Source organism: Spea bombifrons, chromosome 8, assembly GCF_027358695.1.
Source record: "Spea bombifrons isolate aSpeBom1 chromosome 8, aSpeBom1.2.pri, whole genome shotgun sequence".
Lineage (NCBI taxonomy): Eukaryota > Metazoa > Chordata > Amphibia > Anura > Pelobatidae > Spea > Spea bombifrons.
Window position 1 is genome coordinate 19,225,101 of NC_071094.1, and position 25,705 is coordinate 19,250,805.

General features: G+C 45.6%; 2 protein-coding genes across 3 annotated transcripts in view; one reads left to right on the forward strand and one right to left on the reverse strand.

The window, feature by feature from the left end:
• The window catches only part of ANAPC13 (anaphase promoting complex subunit 13), a 56,836-nt gene extending 38,483 nt beyond the window's left edge, over positions 1 to 18,353 (forward strand). Inside the window, exon 3 of the mRNA XM_053473785.1 lies at positions 18,185 to 18,353. Within this exon, the coding sequence (XP_053329760.1) occupies positions 18,185 to 18,310 (126 nt within the window). The 3' untranslated portion in view covers positions 18,311 to 18,353. The remainder of the gene's footprint in view (positions 1 to 18,184) is intronic.
• A 1,727-nt stretch (positions 18,354 to 20,080) lies between these two features.
• FAAH2 (fatty acid amide hydrolase 2) overlaps positions 20,081 to 25,705 on the reverse strand; it is a 181,276-nt gene continuing 175,651 nt past the window's right edge. For both annotated transcript variants that reach the window (XM_053473778.1, XM_053473779.1), the window contains one exon: positions 20,081 to 20,395. In XM_053473778.1, the coding sequence (XP_053329753.1) occupies positions 20,211 to 20,395 (185 nt within the window). In that variant the 3' untranslated portion in view covers positions 20,081 to 20,210. The remainder of the gene's footprint in view (positions 20,396 to 25,705) is intronic.

A 25,705-nucleotide genomic window follows, 5' to 3' on the forward strand; every position in this document is an offset into this window, starting at 1 on the left:
CCCACTATATATATCCTCCCCCCTACCCACTATATATACCCTCCCCCTACCCACTATATACCCTCTCCCCCCCTACCCACTATATACCTTCCCCCTCCTCCCCTCTCTCACCTTGAAGCCTGCTGCTTCACTGCTGAGCGCCGTAATATGACGTCATATTTCCGCGCCCAGCAGTGAAGCAGCGCCGCTCTCTCTCTCCTCCGCATCAAAAGAAAAAAAAAAACCCGGCATTTAAAAGCCGCTCACCGGTGCCCCCCTTGAGATGGCGCCCATGGCACGTGCCATGGCTGCCATACCCTATATACGACTCTGTGCCTACCATACAATAATTCAAATGGTGAAAAACCCGTAGAGGCTTGAGGCACTTCCCTAATGGCAAACATTAAATAGGGTAACAAAAAATCCCAATTTTTCCCGTCTTTATCAATTACTCTCCTTAGCATTGCCTTTAAGGTTTTGTTAAACCGTTCGACAAGGCCACCTCAGGGTGATACACAGATGTTTTCAGGTGCTTTATGTTAAGGAGCTTACATAACTCTTTAGTAACATTAGACATGAATGGTGTTCCCTGGTCTGTCAAAATTTCTCTTGGGATCCCAACCCTGTTAAACATCATCAACAATTATTTGGCAATAGACTTTGCAGAGGTTGTACGCATAGGTATCGGGATATCAGGTGGCATAATCCAATATTACTAATATATATTGGTGTCCTCTTGCAGATTTCACCAACGGGCCAACAAAATCCATTGCGATACATTCAAATGGAGTTTCAATGATGGGCAAGGGCACCAATGGACTACGGAATGCTTTAAATGGGGCAGTGCGCTGACAGTCAGGACAGGACGCACAGTAATTTGTTATTTCTGCAATCACCCCTGGCCAATAAAATCTTATCCTTTCTTTTGTTTTGTCCACTTCTAGATGACCCCCTAAGACATGGCTATGTGCGAGATTTAACACTGTGCGCCTATAATTTTGTGGCACCAACAACTGTTTTGTCGCCTCTTTTTTATCAACTCGATATAATAAGTCATTATCCACTTCAAAATACAGATAGGTAAGTGGTTTTCCTGGGTCAGTTGGGGATCCGTTTCTTACTACAATAGTGCTTCTGGCCACTGATAAAGTAGGATCTGACCACTGTGCACTATGGAAGTTACCTGGGCTAACTTCTAAATCAATTAACCCCATGTCTTGTTCCTGACTATTCAAGGCATCATTCTGTTCTGGATTTTCACCAACTAGTGTTTTAATGGGGCATGACAGCTTATTTTCAGGCTTCTCATCGTTATTCAGCTCGTCTGCCAATATATCTGCAAAGGGAAAATCATCCGACAACCTAGATGCATTATTTTCAGAGGAATTCCACAACCCTAAAAAATGGGAAATCTCTACCGATTATCATATCGTGTGCTAATTTTGGTACCAGGCCAACTTGACAGTTTACTGTGCCAAAATGCATCTCAACCCGTACCATAGTAGTAGGATAATTGTGTATGTCCCCATGTATACATGCGATATCTACCTTATTACAGTTATCATTACAAATGTCGGGAACCAAAGACTTGTCGAGCAGAGTTACCATACTTTCAGAGTTTAGTAATGCCTGCACTGTTTTCCCTTCCACAGTCGCAGAACACACAGATTGTGAATACCGTATTTGCTCTGAATTTTGCTCTGAAAAATCCCCGTCTTATAATCGGGGTCGTCTTATAATCAGACCTCAAATAGGTTTGACTATGAGACTTAGATCCAGATCCCCCGCAGCGATGCAGGCGACCTGGATCCTCCTGTGTTATGCCCTCCCCCCACTTACAGGTGCTTCGGAGTCCCTGGTGCTCAAGCAGAAGTTGTGTACGCGAATCTCGTAGAGCTCTACACGCTGCCCTGACTAAGCACCTGGGACTCAGAAGCACCGGTAAGTTTGGAGGAGGGAGGGGGAGGGAGTGTTAAACGGGGGGCATAAGGCATTTCTGGAGCCAGAGTGCTCTGTGAAATGCCTTTTAACCCCCTTAATGCCATTCTGCCTCCAGAAATGCCCTTTAACCCTCTATACGCCACTCTGCCTCCTGAAATGCCTTATACTTCCCTATGTGCCACTCTGCCCCATAATATGCCTTTTAACCCCCTAAATGCCAGAGTGGCCTATAGGGGTATAAGGCAATTCTGGAGGCAGAGTGGTACATATGGGGTCAAAAGACATATCATGGGGCATAGTGGCATATAGAGGGTTAAAAGGCGTATCATGGGGCACAGTGGCATTTAGAGGGTTAAATGGCATATCATGGGGCACAGTGGCATATAGGGGGTATAAGGCATTTCCTGGGCAGAGTGGCAAGCCTGGGGGCAGATGTGCATAACTGGGGGGCAGGTTGTAAAAAAAAAAAAAAAAAAAAGGAAATAAAAACAAAATATTTTTCTCAATCATAGCTTTTATTAACAAACAATTGTTCACATAGTTTACATGAATTAACATTTACTGGTAAAACCTTTTTCCTATAGGGTCGTCTTATATTCAGGTTTTTTCTTTTTTTCCTAAATTAATATTCAGATTTTGGGGGGTCGTCTTATAATCGAGCAAATGCGGTATAATGAATAACCATCCTTATTATTACCCAAGTTACATTCCATTGGTTCGATATTATCAGGGCAGTCTTTTGCTATATGTCCAAATGCCTAACGTTTAAAACATTTTATCATTTTAGCGACCCTTGTAGGTTCATCCTGCATGATACGCCTTTCATGATCTTGCCGTTATGTCCCTGGAATTATAGGAGCCTACTTGCTCTTCAAAAGTCCCCCTTTTCCCAGGAGCAGTCTTACCATATTTGCTGGGGCTTTTTAGGTTTCAAGGTCGCTCCATTGCAAGATGTTGAATGACTGCTGCAATGTACCTCTCTACTAATGCGACCAACTGGTCAGCTGTCTGGGGGTCGCTCTGACTGACCCACCGGCGGAGAGAAACTGGTAAACCTCTCACAAATCGGTCCATCACTAGTTGCTACACTATGTAGCTTGATGAGTTAACCTCCGGCTGTAACCACTTCCTGGCGAGATGTATCAAGTCAAACATCTGTGACCGAACGGCTTTTCCTGGGCTGTACATCCAGGCGTGAAATCTCTGTGCGCGTATAGCGGCTGTAACTCCCAAACGTGCCAGGATCTCCAATTTTAGCTTGTTGTAATGCCTTGCTTGGTCTGGTTCCAGATAGTAGTATGCCTTTTGGGGTTCTCCACTTAGAAATGGTGCTGTTAAGCTTGCCCATTCAGCTACAGGCCAGCCTTCTCTTTCAGCTGTTCGCTCAAATGCCATAAGGTAGGCCTCAACATCATCTGTAGGCACCATCTTTTGCAGATTACTTGCTCTGCTTACCTTGGGACGTTGCAGTCCTTCTGCGGTATCCCTGGTAAGCCTCTCAGATAGGACCTCGATCTCTTGCTGCATGGCACGAGTGGCATTTTGCTGCTCCTCTCTGAGCATTTGATGAGCTTCAGCCTGGGCTAATGCTGCTTGCCTGATCAAAGCCTCTGTGTTTTCTTTTTGGGCTAGCACCAGTTGCTGTAGTGCAGCGGTATTCTCCTGCTGTATGGTATTAGTCTCAGCTAACCTTTTGTTAGTTTCTTTCTGCACTGGATAAGTGCTTTAATAACGTCCTCCATTTTTTCAGTCTCTTTTGCACCTTACCGACTTGTTCGTGTATTACTCGCAATCTCCACCATATCGTACTCTGTACGGGAATTTTTACTCACACAGTCTTCCAGGCTGCAGAGACGGCTCAGACACGAGGAGGGTTAAATAAAAGGCTGGGCCTGTTTTTATTTTTCACCACAGGCATAACAGAAAAAATAAATAAATCAAAACAAAAAGCCTTGCTCTTGTGAGCACTAACTAATACAAGGTTCTCCAACCTAACTGCAGTTGGACGGCTTATCCGTCCCCAACAAACAAAATTACAGTTTATATGTAATAATGGCAGTGCGCAGTAGCTTAGCAGCTCTCTCCCTCTCTCTAAGGGAGCCAAATGATCTCTCTTGCTCTGAGATCAGGAGACTACGTAACTGCCTCTCCGGACTGGATTCCCACCTGCTGGTCTTCGGCTGCTCACAAAATGTGTAGTGGAGCACTTGCCCGCCCTACTCTCCAAGTGCTCCACCTCAGGGACCCAAAATACACAAATAACAGACATCCAATTTTCCAGACATCTATTGAGGGTAACCACCCTGCAAAATATAAGGAGATATATACACTCCCTCCATTATTATCCCCTGCTTTCTGTCACTATATATATATATATATATATATATCAGGGCTTGACAAATTTGTTGTGAATCTAGGCGCCAGGTAAAAAAGTTAGGAGCCAGGATTTTTTTAAACTAGCAGTTGGTCAGGAGTGATCTGATCATCATCAGCCCACTTACTAAACTCACAGCATTTGACCTGGAAGCACCCTGGACTTTCAGGTCAGTGCTGTTTTTTTTTAAATTATTTTTTTTTAAACCCTTTCAATGCTGATGTTCCATTGGAGCACAGCATTGACTGATATTTAGTCCCCACAAGCTTGTGGGGACAAATGTTAACCCCGCAATGCCACGAATGTGTCATACACAATTGTGGCATTGAAGGGGTTAACGCTGCACTGTCGCTCTCAGGGAGCGATCAGGCAGCAGGGGGGTGTTGGGGCTGCTCTCCACACTCATGTGGAGACCAAAGAACCCTCTCCCCTGTCTCTGAAGCTGCCTCTGGCAGCTGGGACTCAAATTGCTGTTCTATAGACCAGCCATTGAGGGGGGGGGTCTCTGATGACTGCTGTAGGCTTCCATGCCTGCAGGAGTCATCACAGGGCTTGTGGGGGCTCGTTTTTGCTGTTACTGGTCTGCCTGGAATCAGGCAGACCACCAGCAGCAGAGCCCCGTACAAAACGGGAATTAACCCCTAAATGCCGCAATCGCGGCATTGAAGGGGTTAACGCTGCACTGTCGCTCTCATGGAGCGATCAGGCAGCTGGGGGGTGTTGTGTCAGGTCCCCACACAGGCACCTTCCCTGAAGCTGCCTGTGGCAGCTGAAAACGCGATTGCTGGTTTTGCAGCAACCGCGTTTTCAGCCTACAGGCTCACTCCGTGGGAGTGATCTCAGGCTCGGGGGCGGGCTCGCAGTGGCAGACAGCAGCAGCGCCACCGTGTGGTGACTCAGCCTCTTACATCCACAATTTTTTCTGGATGTAAGAGGCTGACAAAACCTAGGCGCCAGGACAAAATTCTCTGTCGCCATGGCGACCTGGCGCCTGGGATTTGTCGAGCCCTGATATATATATATATATATATATATATATTTGCTAACAGCAATCACACTCCTATCATGCCCAGGCACCCAGTACATGCTAGAACTTGGGCATGATAGGAGTGTGATTACAGGCTCCCTATGCCATGCCACCCCCTCCCCCTCACACTGTCCTGTCTACACTACACATATCCCCGGGGGCTATGTGAAGCTCAACAGGCAGCTAAACACCCTCCTACAATTCAATAAATGAGACTAGGTTGAAGTCTGTAGCTTTATTAACCAGCCGTAGGGATGGGGTAAAACTGAGGGAAAACCAGAATGATACAAACTGTAAGAATACAGAATACATAAAGATAATACACCATTACAATAATACAGTTGACAAAGCATGTTACCAAGTATGATAGGCCACGTGTAAGTAAGCCAGACTGCAAACTGTCTAAAAGGAAGCTGACTATTAATACAGAAATATAACATAAATAAAGTGTCTCTAAAACTACTGAAAGCAGTGAGGTGACTGAGGAAATGATAAACCCCATCTCTTACTGACGATGATTGCATAAGAGGAGAGATTGAGACCAGGTGCCAGCTTCCCAGCTCATGTGGTAAGAAAATATGGCCTTCTATTACCCACAATCCTCTGCAGGGGCAGGAAAAGGAAATACATCGCCCTTTACAGCCTCCAGCATTATGCAACTCCTGGGAGGCAGGGCTAAGATGCTCAAGTATTAAAGGCTATGTTACTATGTTACTATGTTACAGCAAAAAGCCACCAGATGGCACCAACATCTATAACACTATACATAATAGGACATCATAATAGATAACATTTCTAAATCATATGTCCTAAGGACAGCACACACACACATTTACACATCCATGCTATCACACACACATTCATATACTCATTCATTTCCTTAATCACGCATACTTACTCATACATAACGATATATTTCAGCCACCGAGGTGAGGCCTGGGGGTTCTTCTTCCTCTGAATGCTCACCGGGTATACACAGAACGAGGTTCAGCATGCCATTACGGAGGCAATATCCGTTGCAGAAGTTATTAGTCAGTGAGTGGGCTCTGTTTTGACGACTTAAAGGCGCCAAATTCAAACTTGTTTGGTGCCTATTTAAGCTGTACAGCCTGTCTGACTGCAGCGGGTGCATGTCAGTACAGGTATTTCTGTAGGCTCAAAATGCAATCACCGGCAATAGCGTCTTCAGCTGCCACAGGCAGCTTCAGGAAAGGGGGTTGTTTCCTCCACGAGAGCATCAGTGCAGCTTTAACCCCTTCAATGGCGTGACATTTTAGGGGTTAATACCCGTTTTCTACGGGGCTCTGATGCTGTGGTCTGCCTACAGACCATCAACAGCAAAAAAGAGCCCCCACAAGCCATTTAATCACTCCTACAGGAGTGATCAAAGAGACTCCTCCCTGCCAGAGGCAGCTTCAGGGACAGGGAGAAAGGGTTATTCGGTCTCCACATGAGTGTGGAGACCAGCCCTAACCCTCCCTTGCTTCGCGATTGCTCAATTAAGAGCAATCGTGGAGTGTTAGTCCCTTCAATGCCACGATTGTGTATGACCGCATCACAGCATTGCAGGGGTTAATATTAGTCCCCACAAGATTGTGTGGACTAAATATCAGTCAATGCTGTGCTTCAATGGATAAATTCAGTTATAAAAAATAATTACAATTTTTTTTTTTTTTAAATAACAGCACTGACCTGAAAGTCAAGGGTGCTTCCAGGTAAAATGATGTGAGTTTAGAAACTGCTGTAGAACCAATCAAAGTGGGAATCAGCTGCATGGGGCAGGTCAATATGTCCCTAACTAGATTCCCTGAGCTGTCTAGTTTTAGGAAATATATAATTAGTCTGCAGATGCATTGAGGACAGACTGGAGGGGGCATAGTCGGGAGAGAGGGAGGCCGGTAAGTAGGTTTTTGCAGTAGGTCACAGGGGATAGTGGTTGCGCATAGACGAGAAGAAAGTCACAGTAGTTTAATATGTGGCTGGCACCATGTGGTAAAGAGTTAAAGAATGGGTACTCGGGGACGTTAGCAATTAGTCCCACAGTACTTGCATGGGCGATACAAACCTCGCCTGGGGATATCTTTAACAGCAGTCATGTGTCGTTCTTTCGTTCGGTCTCAGGATAAGGTGCATGTAAAAAGTTAAACAGAAATAGGCATAGTGCTTTCTGTATATGTAAAATGAATAAAACAAATAAAAACAGTTCACTATGTACTCCACAATATGGTGAGCAATAAATGGATTGCTCACACCTTCTGGCGTAGGTGGAATGATCCCCACCAAGGATATAGTAGTCGCAGGTAAGATGTTGGAACTTGCGTGTTTAAAACATTAGAAGGAATCCAGGAGCAGAAAAGAATGGTTTATTTTCAGCTTTCTGGTTAAAAACCATTAAAAGGTCAGTAGAAATATATACAATTAGCACATATGTGTTTCACCTACTAAATAGACTTCCTCAGAGTGTCTAAAACCGTTGCAGTAGTCTAGATGGGAGATTACAAGGGAGTGGATTAGTTGTTTTGAGGTTCCGGCAGTCAGGAATGGGCACATTTTGGAAATGTTGCGTAGTTGGTTGTGGTGGGATTTAAAGAGTGATTTGATGTGAGGGATAAAAGATAAGTTTGAGTCTAGGGTCACTCCGAGGCAGCGGACTTGTGGTGAAGGAGAGATAGTGGTACCGTCTACAGGGATAGAAAGGGCAGAAAGGGGAATAGCGTTAGACGGAGGGATTAGAAGAAGCTCAATCTCAATACATATTTATCTTGAGGTGGTGAGAGACCATCCAGGAAGAGATGCCAGATAGGCAGCTGCTGATCTGAGAGAGGACAGATGCAGAGAGATTGGGGGTGGAGAGATAGATTTGTGTGTTGTCTACATAGAGGTGGTATTTGAAGCCAAAGCTGTCGATGAGTTTTCCAAGTGAGGAAGTGTAGATGGAGAATAGTAGAGGACCCAGGACAGAACCCTGAGGTACTCCAACAGACAAAGGCATGGAAGAGGAGGAGTCGCCAGCAAAAGACACAGAGAAGGATCTGTTGGAAAGATATGAGTTGATCCAGGAGAGCGCAGTGTCATGGAAACCAAGATAGCTGAGAGTCTGTAGGAGGAGGGGGTGGTCGACTGTCGAAAGCAGTTGAGAGGTCAAGTAAGATTAGGATAAAGTAGTGGCCATTGTTTCTAGCAGATAGAAGGTTGTTTGTGACCTTGGTGAGAGCAGTTTCAGTCGAGTGCTGTGGGCGGAAACCAGATTGCAAGGGGTCGAGCAGGGAGTTTGAGGACAGAAAGTGGGTTCGGCGGTTGTAGGTTCCATTAGATGTTAATGGACGTAGTGATATGGAGAGAGAGAGAGAGAGACAAAAAAAAATATATAAAACAGGCATATGGAGTGAACTTCAAAGGAGGAGAATGACAGAGAGGGGAGGGGAGGCAGCAATTGATAGAAGCAGGAGGGGGAGAGCAGGATTCCAACACCGACTCCATGTGCCTTGCCTGGCCTAGGAGTGTGGCTAAAGTGGAGGCCATCATATGTGAGAGCAGCAATGGAAGCAGTGTCAGAAGAGGAAAGCCAGGTTTCAGTAATGGCTAGGAGGTTGAAAGAGTTTGCGACAAATAGGTTGTGCACGGCTGTGAGTTTGTTACAGACCGAGCGAGCATTCTAGAAGGCACAGGAAAAGAATGGGGATGAGAGCTGAGGTTTAATGGTAGTGAGATACTTGGTAGTGCGGGACCTGTGGTGTTTTCTGTGGGAAGGTGAACAAGAAAGGGTGGGGAGTGTTAGGGGACCAGGGTTCGGATAATGTCACCGGCAGCAAGCAGTAGTAGGAGTGAGAGAATGTGGGAGTAGGACTTAAAGGAGCGGGTGTCATTATGTATTATGGGGCTCGGTGCAATGGGATATGGTGATTAGTTTTAGCAGAGAGGTGAAGAGAAGGAGCAAGATGGACAGTGTGAACATATTGTATCGGTGTGATTAGTGTCATTCATATTTAATCCTGTAAGTGCCAAAATAAATGAAAATACCAGGCATATGAGGTATTTCCAAAAACAGGACAAATACCTAAATCAGGGGCGGGCTGGGCCGGGGGGCAATTGCCCCCCAGGCCGCCCTAAATCCGGCCGGACGGACGACCGGCAGACGAGCATTCAATGCGGCTGCGGCCGCAAAGTTAAAAACTAAGCGGCCGCGAGCAGGATTGAATGCGGCCGTCATGCGTACCTGGCGGGGGGACGGGGGACAGCCACAGTTGCCGCCCCGGCTGCCGCTCATCTGAGGGGTGCCACCATGCCGGCATGCCTTCAGAAACGATGCGTGCAGCAACTGTGGCTGTGCGCCGGGACTTGATGTCAAATCCCGGCGCACAACACTGAAGCCACGCCCACCGTCTTCCGCGCTCAGTGGACAGGAAGAAGAAGAAGAGGAGGAAAAGTGAGAGTGAAAGAAGAAAAGGTAGGAGAGAGTGGATTAGTAAGTGTGTGAGAGTGATGGGTGTTATGCTGAATGTAAGTGTGTGAGAGTGATGGGTGTTATGCTGAATGTAAGTGTGTGAAAGTGATGGGTATTATGCCTAATGTAAGTGTGTGAGAGTGATGGGTGTTATGCTGAATGTAAGTGTGTGAGAGTGATGGGTGTTATGCTGAATGTTTGTGAATGAGGGTTTCAGATAGCATGGATGTCCGTAATCACATTCCTTTCATGCCCAGATTCCAGCATGTAGTGGCTTCCTAGGCATGATAGGAGTGTGATTGCTGTTATAAATTATTTTTTGGTCCAACTTCGGTGTGTTAACACTTTTATTGGACAGAATAATTCAATGACAGTATTAATATATACCTTATTTGCTCGATTATAAGACGAGGTTTTTTTCAGAGCAAATGCTCTGAAAAATACCCCTCGTCTTCTAATCGGGGTCGTCTTCTAATCAGACCTCAAATAGAGGTCTGATTAGGAGACTAAGATCCAGATCCCCCGCACCGCTGCAGGGGACCTGGATCCTCCTGTCTCACCCGACCCCCCCCATCATACACACACTTACCGGTGCTTCCTGCTGTGTTGCCGGGGCAGCGGGTTGACGTCTACGCGATCCGCGTAGACAACGTCCGCTGCAGCCGGAAGGAGGTGTGGCTAGCAGCGGGGGTTGTCTGCGTCCGTCGCATAGACCTTCCCCGACTGTCAGAGATCATAGTTCCCCGCACCGGTGCGGGGAACTCTGATCTCTGACAGCCGGGGAAAGTATACGCGACGGACGCATACAAACCCCCTCTGCTAGCCACACCTCCTTCCGGCTGCAGCAGAAGGCGACGTCAACCCGCTGCCCCGGCTGGAAGCACCGGTAAGAGAGGGGGGAGAGCGGGGGAAGGGGGGTGAGAGAGGAGGGGGAGAGAGAGAGGGTGTGTGTGTGTTAAATGGGGGCATAGGGCATTTCTGGAGTGGCGTTAAGTGGGCATTTAATAGAGCACTCTGCCTCCTGAAATGCCTTATACCTCCCTGTATGCCACTCTGTCCCATAATATGCCTTTTAACCCCCTAAATGGCAGAGTGGCATATAGGGGTATAAGGCATTTCTGGAGGCAGAGTGCTCTATACAATGCCTTTTAACTCCCTTAATGCCACTCTGCCTCCTGAAATGCCTTATACCTCCCTATATGCCACTCTGCCCCATAATATGCATTTTAACCCCCTAAATGCCAGAATGGGATATAGGGGTATAAGGCATTTCTGGAGGCAGAGTGGCACATAGGGGGTCAAAAGGCATACCATGGGGCACAGTGGCATATAGAGGGTTAAAAGGCATATCATGGGCCACAGTGCCATATTGGAGTGGCAAGCCTGGGGGCAGATGTGCGTAACTGGGGAACAGGTTGGAAAATACAAGAAATAAAAACAAAAAAAATCTTAAGTTAATATTCAGATTTTGGGGGGTCGTCTTATAATCAGGGTCGTCTTATAATCGAGCAAATACGGTAAATATATATTTGCAAACAGCAATCACACTCCTATCATGCTAAGTCAGCCAGCACATGCTAGAACCTGGGCATGATAGGATTGTGATTGTTGTTTTATATATATATATATATATATATATATATATATATATATATATATATATATATATATATATGTGTGTGTGTGTGTGTGTTAATATTGTTGTTGATTTTTTTGTCTAATTTTGGTGTTACTTTTAGTATTGGCCAAGTGAATGCTGAATTTTTAGTTTCAGTCCAGAATTTTCATTTCGGTGCATCCCTACTATATACTATGCCAGTCACTAAAGTGGTAAGCCTACACCACATCAATGTTTGGCTTAGTATATAGTGATATGGGTTGTCAGTGTCTGGCTCAATGTATAGGCACACATTGACGGTGGTGCTGCGTAATCCCTAAGTATATAATGATAACAATTTTGCTGTACCCCTGTCAATGTTTGCCTAACCATAGAAACTATGCAGTTTTAAAGTGTGTGTGTGGGGGGTGCCACATACAGGGTCTGCCACAGGTGCCAAATACTCTAGGTACGCCCCTGCATCATGCGGCTGTCAGACCCAACAGCCATGCCTCAGCTCCTCTTCCCACGTCTTAAAAGGGGTGTGATGAAGAGCTGAGGCATGCGGTGTGTGCACGCCGGCCACTTTAATTTCATTAGGCGCCGGTGGAGTGACTGCCGCACGACGGCCACTTTCAATGTCGCTCGCAGCCGCTTTGATGGTGCAATGGGCCAGTTGGCTAGACTTGCCCCCCAGGCCTTAGGCTGCCAGCCCTCCCCTGACCTAAATACACTTTTGGAGGTTTTTTTTTCCATTTGCACTCATTTTATATAGTTTTTATAGGTGAAACTGAGAAAATATTTCCTTTTTTTCGTAGTTTTCCCCAAATTTTTAGATATTTTTCATGATAAATGATGGTTTATATATAAAATTATTATTTCAAAAGAAAGCCCTACCTGTGCTGGAAAAAAACCTATATATGTGGAGGTGCACTAAATGAGTTAGTGGGCAATCAGAGTTGAATAAGTCATAGCAAAAGCACAAAAACGCACTGGTCCTTTAGTGCAAACATGGTGAAAAAACCCGGTCCTGAGGGGGTTAAAGCAAAGCATGTCACTTGCGCTGAATGTTCCGTTTCCAGGCGGCTGCAGAAAAAAATTGCGTAACCCATGCTCAGCTGAAAATCTGGCCAAAGAGAAACAAAGATAAGAATATGCAAAGTGTCTTGGGATGGTTTCAGGAAAATCTGGTGCAAACTTTTGAATCATTCATATATTCAGCTGCTAGAGATGGAGAAGTGAAATCTCGCTAGCGCACAAGGTCCAGATCATCTTCCATATCAGAATTATCTTCTGGTGAATGCTCCCAAACCTCAGCTTCATTTTCATCTAGTGAGGATTCTGATGAAGAAGCAGGTTTCCCTTTCCAAGAATTGGGGAAGATTGTTAAAGAAGTTAGAGGTCTAAGGAGTCGGAGCACCTTCAATGTAAAGGTTTTCCATTTTTGCCAAAATGCATAGAACTCATGCAGCGTGAATGGAAAAATCCAGGCAATTTTGTGCAGCACTTTATTTTGTGTATCATCTTTTACACACTTGTGTGTTATTACACCAGATATCTGGCATTTTTATTTTATTTTCCGCTAATATATATATATAGGCAGCAGGGGGGCAATTATAAAACGCTACATATACACTAATATATATACATTTATATATATTGGCAGCAGAGGCTAATATTAAAGAAAGAAAACTGCCAGTTCAGCTGTTATTTTGAAATCATCAGTTATTTCAATCACAGTCTTTACTTCAAAGAGATAAGTACATATTATGTAGTTAAAAATGCATGTCTAACGCATATATATATATATATATATATATATATATATATATATATGTACCGTATTTGCTCAATTATAAGAATTTTCTCTCCTCATGGGACTGGGACGCTTCTCTTGACTCACATATTAACCCCATGATCTGGATTCCCATGAGATGGAGACACACGACCTGTGACGGGACCGACCTGTACCCCGACTGGGTACTCCCGCCGAACGTTGCTTCCTCCTGACGGGACACCAACAAGTAACCCCTTCAGCGCCGGGCAGAACCAGCGTTGTAGATAGAAGGGGGGATGTCGCTGCACCGAAGCTGCATTGGCACTGTGGCTATCCGAAGCTTAGCTACACAGTGTGGCTACATCCCACCCCAAACATAAGGCAACACTCATGTTGAGGTGAAAACAGGACTCCTTTATTAAAACCAAAGACAGAGCTATATATACACAAGTAGAAAAGGGGCAAGACAAATATCACATGATCTAATTACCATGGCAGGAAGGAAGTAATCAGATCAAATCCTGCAACACAATATCCGGGGGAAGGACAGAATGACATGAGACATAAATAATTACATTAATTGTGGACGTAGACGTGGAATGACGATAGACATAATTGGCTTAAGACAGACAATGGCCAGGACACAGGAGCTCACAGGATTAACAGCTACCTGTTGTGTAATTGATAATTATGTATGCAACAGTGACACCTAGTCATACCTAGGGCTAACTCACACAATAACAGCCTTCTTCCTACCACAGGATGTCCAGCTGACGTTACAGTTTTGAGACTCTGAGTGCTAAAACATGGGAAACATCAGCAGAAACGGAACCCCTGTATCCACACACAGAAGTCTCTACAAGGCCTGGGCCCTTAGTCGATAGGGAGGAGGCTGGCTCTCAGGCCTCTCCAGGGGCCCCAGTGATGGAGGGTTCTGTCACAGTGCCTACGATTTTGTATCCTACAGCGCTATGTTTAGGTTTATATGACTTTTTCCTTTGCCCAGCTGGTCACAAAGGTATTGTCCACTTTTGTTGCCTCCTACGTTTATGCTATAAGGAACTAATGCGCATACTGTACCTGCTGTGACTTCTTTACTCTGCATTCACCCATTGCACCGCACCATTGCCAGTGTGCTTACTTGTTACTCTTTTTCTGTCTTGATTACAGTATGTATCACATTCTCACCATTATGCTTGCTTACTTGCTGTCTCACACATTTACAGCGCGACACCAGGTACTTGCCGTACCATTGTTATTTTTATTCATGTGTCCGGTGGCCCACATGATGTTTCTGTGATATTTCTTACCATTTTCATTACTAATTGTTTTTGACTGCTTATCAGTCTGTGGACTGTCTTCCTTGTTGCGTGGATTACGTTTCCCCACACACCCACGCCCTTGTTCAAAAAGTCGGCGGCCTCCCCTGTTTGTGTGGTGGCGCTGATTTGCTGTCTTGGTTGGTGTTAGTGTCTTACCAGATTTTTTCTGTGTTGTCTCCTACCTGAGCTAGTTGTTTGTAGGGCTGCAACAACGAATTGATAAAATCAACCATTTTCATAATCGATTAGTTGAATCGATTTTTATCGATTTATAAAATTATGTTTTTCAGAGCAAATGCTCTGGAAAACTCCCTTCTATAATCCGATCTCAAATAGAGATCGGATTATAACTCTAGAATCCAGACCCCCCCGCAAAGCTGCAGGAGATCTGTATCCTCTCTGCCACCCGGTGAGGGTCTGTGCAAAATGCGCAGACATCCTCCGCTTCTCCCCTTCCGCTTCTCCACTTCCGCCAGGGCTTCTATTACTGAACCCGGCGTTACGTGACCTTCCGGTGCGGCTTCCATCATGGAAGCCCCAACGGAAGCGGAGGGGAGAAGCGGCTGTATGTGCGCATCGCACAGACCCCTACCGGCGGCCACAAAGGATCCTGGTCCCGTGCAGCGCTGCAGGGGATTTGGATTTTAGTGCGCGATTTGTGCATCCTCCACTACTTCATCTCACTGCCACTTCCACCTGCCCCACCAGGGGTCAATATATCAACAGAAGAAAAACAGGACAAGTAAGCAGCACTGGGTAAGTATTATCTTTATTTTATGCTCATTTGCCCTGTGTTTCTTCTGTTGATATATTTACCCTTGGTGGGGCAGGTAGAATTTTTGCGGGATATATTAATTATGTGCATTCTTTAATTTGTGTTTTTTTATTTTTTGATGTCTGTAATATTTGATTTATTATTTATATTGTCCATATATTTATATATATTTATATTGTATTGTGTATTTATTTTTTTGTCTATATTTAAAAAATATAAATAAAAAACCTATTTTAGCGATGTCGGTTTTTCTTATATCGGGGGGGCATAAGACATATCAGGGGGGACAGTGGCATAAAGGGGCTATAAGGCATATCAGGGGGCACAGTGGCATAAAGGGGCTATAAGGCGTATCAGGGGGCACAGTGGCATATAGGGGTAAAAGGCATATCCGGGAGCATGGTGGCATATCAAGGGTAAAATGCATATCAGGGGGCATGGTGGCATATCAAGGGTAAAAGGCATATAGGGGGCTATAAGGCATATCAGTGGGCACAGTGGCATATCGGGGCACAGTGGCATATCGGGGCACTGTGGCATATATGGGGCTATAAGGCATATTAGGGGACAGAGTGTCATATCAGTGGCATATAGGGGGCTATAAGGCATATCAGGAGGGGTATAAGGCATATCAGGGGACAGAGTGGCATATAGGAGGTATAAGGGGGCACAGTGGCATCTTTGACATATAGGAGGGTATAAGGCATATATAGGGGCAGAAAAAATAATTGGCCAAATAATCGATTATGAAAATAATCGTTAGTTGCAGCCCTAGTTGTTTGTTCCCTCCCATTCCCTTCAGCTCTTGTCTCCCGCCCTCCCTCCTCTCATACGTGTTTCAACTTAGCTTTGCATCCTGATTTAGACACTTCTGCAGGCTGCTCACGCACACCGCAGCATATCCTGAGGCGGATTCTCTCACTTCTCTCTGTAAATCAGTTAGTAGACTGAGGGCCATGCATCCCACCATCAAGGATTGGACCTTCTTCTCTACTCCCCATAACTCCCCCCACCACCACACCCATCTTCTCCCCCGTGCTGCTATCGGTATAGCGCCATGGTCAGACCATTCACCCCTGCATTTAGCCCTAGACTCCACCCTAGATCGCCCCTCTGAGTGTACATGGCGCTTAAATGAATCCAGGTGTCCCAGGTCCTGGCCCATTACTTTCGAGGGGGATTTCCGGAAGCTTACAGCTCTTCGGGGCGAACTGGCGTCTCTTTTAAACCGCAAATGGCACCAATCTTATATGCGAAATCAGGTCCTGTTCCGGGCAATAAATCCGGGAAGTACCTGGCGAGGGCACTCCGCCGGTCCAGGACTTTCACATATATTCCCAAAATACGTTCTGCGGATGGCCGGTTGCACCTTCTTCGCCATGACATTTCCATACGCTTCCGGGACTACTTCTTTGACCTGTATAACCTTCCTTGCCCTCCAGGTGACCGATCCTCCTTGGGCGGGGACAGGGGCCTTGCGGAATACCTGTGGCGTACGTTACGGGGGAGAATCTAATCGGGCGACGCCGCGGTCCTTGATGAACCCATCACTTTGCCTGAACTGGAACTGGCTATTAAGTCCTCGCAAGCGGGGAAGTGTCCAGGTCCTGATGGTTTCCCCCTTCGCTACTACTCACACTTCAAAGACCTCCTCGCCCCACATTTTGTAAGCGCCTTCAATTCTATTCTCGATGGGGGTCAGATCCATGCCCAAACTATGTCCGCTTTGATCACGCTTATTCCTAAGGAAGGCAAGGACTCTGAACAATGCGGAAGCTACCGCCCCATCTCCTTACTTAACGCCAACCTTTAACTCTTTGCTAAGATTTTGGCCAACCGCCTACAGCCGCTTCTGGGTAAGCTCATATACCCTGATCAGGCTGGATTTGTTCCCCGGCCGGGAAACGCGCGATGCTACGATCTGTGCCCTCAATTTATTACACTACGCGAAGGATTCGGCTGTCCCTGCTGTCTTTCTCTCCACCGACACGGAGAAAGCATTCGACCGGGTAGACTGGGCGTTCATGTTGGCCACGCTAAAACAATTAGGCTTTGGCTCAGGCTTCATTACGTGGATTCGGTCTCTCTATTCGACCCCTTCCGAGAGGCTTCGTATCAACGGCTCACTCTCAGACTCTTTCGCTATCAAGAACGGGACCTGCCAGGATTGCCCACTATCACCCCTAATGTTTGTGATCTCCCTGGAGCCTCTCCTCCAGGCGATTCGACTTAATCCTGATATCCAAGGGGTGCGGATCGGGCACACCACTCACAAAACACAAATTGTACTTTGGGTATAAATTTATAACTCCAGGTATGCATCACTATCAAAGAACACCCCAATGTGGGTTCAGCGACATCTCCCGAGTACAGTGGTATACCCATGCATGGGTTTGTCTGGTGTTTGGGGTTGAAAGGCCACATTTGGGAAGTGCGCTTTTTTTCCCCTATTTTGGTCAGTCTGTGCCTGTGCCCTATCTTTGAGCCCGGCCACTCCAATTTACCCCATCAAACCATTCATTTTTTTAAAGTTAGACACCCCTTCGGTATTTGAAATGTTTTACTAATTTTAGCACTCGCTTATAATAATAAACTCGCTGATCACCTCCTAAACTCTTTTAAAACGGGCGTCCGTTGACGCCCCGGGGAGGGGCCAGACATGACCCTGACGCCGATCTCGGTGTTGCTGAATGCCTCGACGTCGATCACTTTCTAGCTTGTTTAATGAAATTTAGTGACCGTTTTTGCGTGACATGCCTGACCTGTTAATGGATGTTAAGGGGTTATATATATTTTTTGTGTGTGTGTTTTTAGAAGTGGCGAGCCATAGTATCTAGTTCCTTTTTTAACTGACACATTTTTGTATGTTTACTGTATATTTGTATGTTACTGACCTGTAACTTTGAATTTTGCCAGAAAGTGATTAATTGATTTTGTTTCCTCCATAGAATGAACTTCCAGAACCTGAACAAGATAATGGTGGGGCAACGGAATCTGTTAAAGAGCAAGAAATGAAATGGGCGGATTTGGCACTGCACTATCTACATGAAAATATACCATCCTTGGGGCATTAAACATTTTTTTTCTAATAATAAAAAATCTTCATATCAACAAGAAGTTGCTACACAGTATATTTTCTTAGTTTATCAATGTTTGAATGAAATATCATACAAAGCAATATGTCATTTTTTTTGGATGACAGTATGCATCAACTACTGCTACAACTAACAAAGCACAACATAATGTTATTTTCTGACTGAATTTGTACATCTCTACATTGTTCAGTTAAATTGGGCTCTTACATAAGGTTGCCAAGTGTGCATCTTTTTCGTGATAAGCTCTTTTCATATAAGCAACTAACAGCGTATATTTATTATGATGTTGTTCCGATCAGAGTATATCATGGAGTTCTGCTTTGAGGTCCCTGCCTTGTCCCTAAATCAGACTCTGTTTCAAGAAAACACCCCTCTGACCACATGACCGATTATATGACACCTTTTCCAAGAATTGGAACATCTTTGTTGTGCCAATAAGTTATGGTGGGGTAAAGGTGATGGAAACCCCTCCACTTAAGATAGGAATGGAATTCCTATAACTCAGGGTCCTGTTAGGCCATGAATCACCACAGGGGTCCTTTGGGAAGATAACACCTCTTGCTAGAACAGATACTGAGGACATGCACAAAGAAACACATTTAAATCAACCTCAGATTAACTCATGGAATGCTAATACAAAGGAACAAACCACCTCTGCTAGATTACCCTTCCATGCATCCACTACATTATATGAGTTATTTATCACCCCCCCCAAAAAAAAAACACTTACCGGTGTTTCTGACTCCCGGTGTGTTGTCCAGGCAGCGTGTAGACGTCTACGTCTTCCCGGTGAGGGGAACTCTCTGACAGCCGGGGAAGGTCTGCTCGATGGACGCAGACAACCCCCGCTCCTAACCGCACCTCCTTCTGGCTGCAGCGGAAGTTGTCTACACACCGGGGACTCAGAAGCAGCGCTGAGGGGGATCTGGATCTTAGTCTCATAGTCAGACCTAATTGAGGTCTGATTATAAGACGAGGGGTATTTTTCAGAGCATTTGCGCTGAAAAAAACCTTGTCTTATAATCGAGCAAACACGGTATATATGTGTATATACTGTAGTCTCAGTGTGTATGTGTGCATATGTATAGTGCTAGAGTCAGTGAGTGTAAATGTATTGTGCAAGAGTCAGTGTGTCTACTGTATTGTAGCGCCATATTCATTCTGTATAGTGTTAGTCAGTGTGTATATTTTATATAGTTAGTATGTGTGTGTATGTGTGTACATGCATGCAACTTACTCCACCTACTTTTCTTCATATGAAAGTTTAAATACTGGCTTGACATGTTGGCAATCTGTGAAAGATGGGTGATAGTGAAATACGGATGAAGGGGATTACTTTTAATTTATAGTGCATTTCTGGGAGTCATGGAGATGGATTTCCCTCTCTTCTCTTTTTTCTTTTGTACACTTAGATCTCAACCTAGGTTTTACAAGTAATGATGTGTGCTTGTATTAAAATTAATGGACTGTGTTGCAGCAACACTGGTCTGATGTCTGAAAAACAAATTGTAGCATGCGTCCTATGGCCACAGAACAATTGCAAATTCACAAAAATTGATATGGTAGTGATATTGTGGCATCATACTTTCACTTTTGTGTTTTTTTGCGCTTTGAACGGAATGTCATCAACCTTTTGCTTCAATATGCCTAACATTAATTATTTGTATGTTGTGTCCATCTGTTGTATGTGTTTACAGATGATATTGATAGCTAAGAAAAAATAATGAATAATGATTGTGGACATTTCAATGTGTTTTTCTAAATATATTTTATTTGTTCTCATTTCAGACAAAAAAACATAAAAATCATTAAACAGCAGTATTCCTTATCTCAAACGCCAATTAAGACATATTCTCTGGTGTAGCTCTTGTATCTTTAATCAAAGGTGTTTCTCAGACCCCGGTGGTATCCAGCCTCCCAAAGTTGTTTCCAGGTACTGAGCAAGGGCCAAGGTTAAGTGATCATTGTAGTGGGAGGCAATTAGCTGTATACCCAGTGGCAGTCCAGTCTGACTAAGTCCCAGTGGGCACTGAGTCACAGGAAACCCCAAAACATTAAATATTCCTGGAGACAGAGAGAAAATAATGAATAAAACATTAACCTTAACAAATAATTTTCCCATTCACGCTGCCCAATTTGAGTGCTGTGCACAGAAAGCTGCCAGAAGATCCAACAAACCACCTTGGTTGCCACAACGGTTGACACCTATCCAATGATAACTTCCAGGGCAGAAGATAATGTACAATTAATGTAGAAATAAGAGACACTGTCAGGAACCTATTTTTCGCTGCCTGAACCGTGGCTTTTTTATACCTGTGGCGTTTACATCTGCGACCACTAGTGGCCACCCTCCGCCCTCTGGCGCACTCAGAACTCAGGTGTGCCCTGTTACCTGGGTTGAGCCCTAGCAATACATCCAGCTGGGCCTTGTTTCCTGGATTGCCCTGCCTTTATGAACCTGCCCTGCCCTTTGGTCAGGGCCTTTGTATTGAAGTCTATGGACCTTCCTGCTGTGGCTCTGCACCTGTACTGTTCCTGGTTCCCTGCTATTGTGTCCTTCCAAGTGGACTCCCTGCTATTGTGTCCTTCCAAGGGGACTCCCTGCTATTGTGTCCTTCCAAGTGGACTCCCTGCTTTTGTGTCCTTCCAAGTGGACTCCCTGCTTTTGTGCATTTTGTACCCTTCCAAGCGGGCTGTCTGTCGTGCCCTTCCAAGCGGGCTCCCTGTCTGTCGTGCCCTTCCAAGCGGGCTCCCTGCCAAAAGACTTATTACCTGTATTTATTTTGCCATACGTCCGGTTACTTGCTATATTACCCTTATTTGCTGGTCCTGTTATATACATAATATACACTGCTTTACCTGGATTTCTGTTTGTGGTATCTTTGTTTGCATAATCATGCACCGTGGGTTACATACTGAACCCCAAGTATCCCCTGCGCATGGGCTCATACCCGACCTGATCACCCGAGTCCTGACAGACACAATATTATGCTATGCTACATTCCTCCTATATCATACTGTAATACACAACTATCTCTGCACATCTTTAGTAGAAAAGGGCTATCCTTGGTGATTCTGTTACATATAAAAAATTGAGAAAAGATCCTTTTTTGGAATTTAGATGTGAGCTAAACTGTTTACTTAAGCGAGGAAAGGAAGATAAGATCTTATCCCCTGGAAAATACAATTATTTAAATCTTAAAACCCCAAAATTGGCAACGTTTTATTTTCTGCCAAAGGTGCACAAGTATCTTGAAAGGCCTCCTGGCAGACCCATTACAAGTGGAATACGTGTAACACTTCCGAGTATGTAGATTTTTTTTCTACAGAGATACGTCTCTAAGGCACCTTCTTATATGCGCAATACAGGCCACATTCTCAGTGTACTTAACCCCTTCCGGACCAGGACGTACCTAGTACTTCCTGGTCACATGTTACCACCAGACCGGGATGTACCAGGTATGTAATCGCCAATAAGCAGTCCCGCGTCGCACTGCACGCTGGGATCGCGAGGGGATGGCTGCTACTGACCGCTGGGAGACCCCAGCGATCGTGTAGCAGCCAATCTCCGTCAATTTTGTGAACGTGATCGCTTTAAAAGGGAATCACGTGCATGCTTTTGAAAATTGACAGATACAATGTTTGTAAACATTGTATCTGCCCATATTACCCTGTCTCCCTCCTCCTCACTCCTCACACAGAAAACGTGGTAGAAGAGTGTGTGATTTGAGCGATTTGTGTAAAAAAAAATGTATATATTTTTTTCACTGCTGATCAGTGTTCTGATCAGCAGTATTTGACCCTAAGGGGTTAATTCTTTTTTTTTTTTTAATTGTCGGTGGGTTGGTGTGGGTGGGTTAGTTAGTGGGGAATTGATTAGGTAGGGATTAGGGTCTAGGGTTAGGTAGGGCTAAAAAAAAAAAAAACATGGATAGGTTATATACGGTGGAAGAGGCATATAAAATGTTGGCGTCAGACTCTGCCACTGACACTGCATCAGATTTTGATATGGGCCAGTTTACCAGCAGCTCTGATGATGATGCTGCACCCCCAGTTACAAGGAGCCGTGTTGCTTCTACTACTCCTGATCCCTCTGATGAGTGGATGCCTGCAGCTGGCACTTTTCCAGATGTTCCCCCCTTCACTGCCAATTCCGGCATTCATCCGGATGTCACAGATTTTACCCCATGCCAGTTTATGGAGCTGTTCATGGACAATGAGTTTTGGGAGGCGTTAGCTTACCAAACTAACTTGTACGCTGCCCAGCAATTTGCCAATTATAGCAAACAAAATACAGCCTAAGCAAACAAGCAAAAGGCATGGACTCCCACTGATGTGTGCGAGTTAAAAACATTCTGGGCACTCACCATGATAATGGGGATAATAAAAAAGCCCTCTTTAAAGTCCTACTGGAGCACAGACCCCATTATTTCAACCCCAATTTTCTCTAACACCATGAACAGGGGAAGGTATGCACTCCTCCTCTGCTTTTTACGTTTTAATGACAATACCCAGTACATTCCCAAAGATGACCCCAAATATTACAGGCTTTTTAAAATCCGCCCCCTTATTTCTCACTTCCAAACCAAATTTGCTGCAGTTTATACCCCCAAGCAAGAAATTCATGTTGATGAGTCTAGGGCTGCAACAACTAATCGATAAAATCGATAATGAAAATCGTTGCCAATTAATTTCATTATCGATTAGTTGAATCTATTTTTATCGATTATAAAATGCTCTGAAAAATACCCCTCATTATACAATCCGTTTCAGTGACTCACAGCAGTTCCTACTCACAGTCCCTTTAATCACTGTGACAACTGGCCCCGGCCTCCTTCCTTTCTCCCAGTCCCACATGGCTAAGACACTCATCTAACTAAGTATAAAATTAATATTTGGGCTGCTGAAAGTTAGGGGAGGTGGGGGTTAATTTAGGGGCAGCTATGGTTAATGGGGTGTTTAGGATTAATTTAGGGGCAGTTGTGGTTGATGGGGTCTTTAGGGGCTACTTTACTGCCGAAGTAGCGTCTCAAGTACAGGAGAGGAGAGAAAGGAGAGCCAGCACCCCATGTCCCCGTGTACGCCTCCATCCTGTCCGACGTCAGGTGGACCAGTTCCTCCAAGACCCGAATCTCTTCCATTCGCAAAACCCACTGACGCAGGGAGGGGGCCACAGGACACCTCCAGTAAAGCCGTATAAGGCTATGAGCCGTGTTGAGAAGATGACGGAGGATGGAACGTTTCATGAAACCCAATGATTTCTCCGAGTGAAGGAGGATCGGCTCACCAGAGATTTCTTCCATACAGCGAAAGACCCTGGTCCAGTAAGGTTGAAGCTTCCTGCAGCCCCACCACATGTGCAAGTAAGTGCCACTCTCCTCCTCTCCTATGCCAGGCAGGATCACTCCCTGGCATAACCTGGCTCATTGCCACCGCGGTCCTATAACACCGGGACATCAGCTTGTAGGCTGTTTCCTGATATCGAGTCGCAATAGAGTGTTGTCTAAGAGCACACCTTCTTCCATTGTGGCTCCGAGAGTGCTTCCCCAAGGTCGGCCTCCCAACGCCCCATGAACGCCGGAGGGACCAAAGAGTCTCTCTCCAATAGCATACGATAAATAACAGAGATCCCCCCCGGGGATACAGGGCCACTGGAAGAGTTGTTCAAATAGGGTGAGAGTCCTGGAAAGATGATTGCTTGCCCGGCACTGACCGAATGTAACGCGCTATTTGCGCATACCGAAAGCGCTGCAGCATAGTGCCTGTAGCAGCAGGAGCTGCCCGCTCAAAAGGTAGGGGAGCAGCACTATCCCACACGGCCGAGAAGGTGGCATCCGAAGGCAGCGCCAGAGAGTCAAGATACCCCCTCTCCAGACCCGGAGAGAAATCCGGGTTTTCAGCAATGGAGAAAGCGTACCGCCGACCCATCGTCTACGCCAAATGGGTTTGGGCAAGTGGAGCGCTGGAGGGCCTCGGGACAAAGCCCCAAGCTACTAGTGAGGGGGAACGGTGTGTCCGTTTGCTCCATGTCTATCCAGATGTTAGAAGGTGGCCGAAACTTCCGAAACCGAAGAAGTCAGATAGTGAGAGTCCCCCATTTTCTTTCAGGCGTGTGAGCATAGCGTATCGTACCTGAGGGCGGTTCCCCCTCCAGACATAACGAGCTACAAGCGTGCGGTGCCCCGAGAAAAAGGAGCTGGGGACGGTTATCTGCAGCGTCTGAAAGAGGTACAATATCCTTGGTAGAACATTCATTTTGATTACGCTAACGCGCCCATGCCAGATAGATAGATGGGAGAAATCCCATCGGCAGAGGTCAAGCCGTAGTTGTTGCAAAAGATTGGGGAAATTTACCTTGTAGGTTGAGGAGAGGTCTCTCGGGATCCAGACTCCCAGATATTTGATAAAATCACGGCACCATCTGTATGGGAAAGAAGCACCAACAGCTGTGGACAAGGAAACATCCATAACTTCAGACTTGTCAGCATTGATTTTAAAGTTGGAGAGGGAGCCAAATATCCGTAACGCGTCATGTACGTGTGGGAGAGAGACTACCGGTTGTGAGCTCAGCCAGAGCAAGACAGGCCATGTATGCCGGGATCATTCCGAACAGCTTGCAGGAAGGGCTCCAGAGTAATGGCTAAGAGGAGGGGTGACCCCTGCCTGGTACCGTTGCGGATTGGGAAGGGCTCCATTCAGGCGGATTCGTGCAGACGGGTCAGAGTACAGTGATATGACCCAGTGGAGCCAAAACAGGCCAAAGCCCCTGGTCCGTAGAGTCTGGAACAGAAAGTCCCATGCCACCTTGTTGAACGCTTTTTCTGCGTCCGTCGACAGAAGAAGCAGTTTCTGCCCCGTCGCCTGGGCAAGGTGAATAGAATTTAATGCTCTATAAGTCCCGTCACGACCTTCCCTGCCCACAATAAACCCCAACTGATCAGGATGTATCAAGGAGCCCAGTACTCCCTGCAGTCTAGCAGCCAACACCTTAGCAAATATTTTTAAGTCAGTATTCAAGAGAGATATGGGCCGGTAGCTCTGACATAACAACGGGTCTTTCCCTTAGGCAACACAGCAATCGTTGCCATCAGCGAATGGGGATCCCCTTGCCGCACAGCATTAAGGAGAGTCATAAAGGGAGTCTTCAACTGCTCCCAGAAGATGCGATAGTACCGAAGGGGGAGGTCGTCTGGACCCGGAGCCTTTCCCGTCGCCATCGACTTCACGGCTGCCCACACCTCCTCAGTCCCTATCTCTTCCTCAAGAGCTGCCGACTGTTCCACAGTCAGTTTACGACAGATATGTTTCTCTAAGTAGGCACGAATGAGAGATTCCCGACCGACGCCTGAGGAGCCAAGGGGGAGATTGTACAAC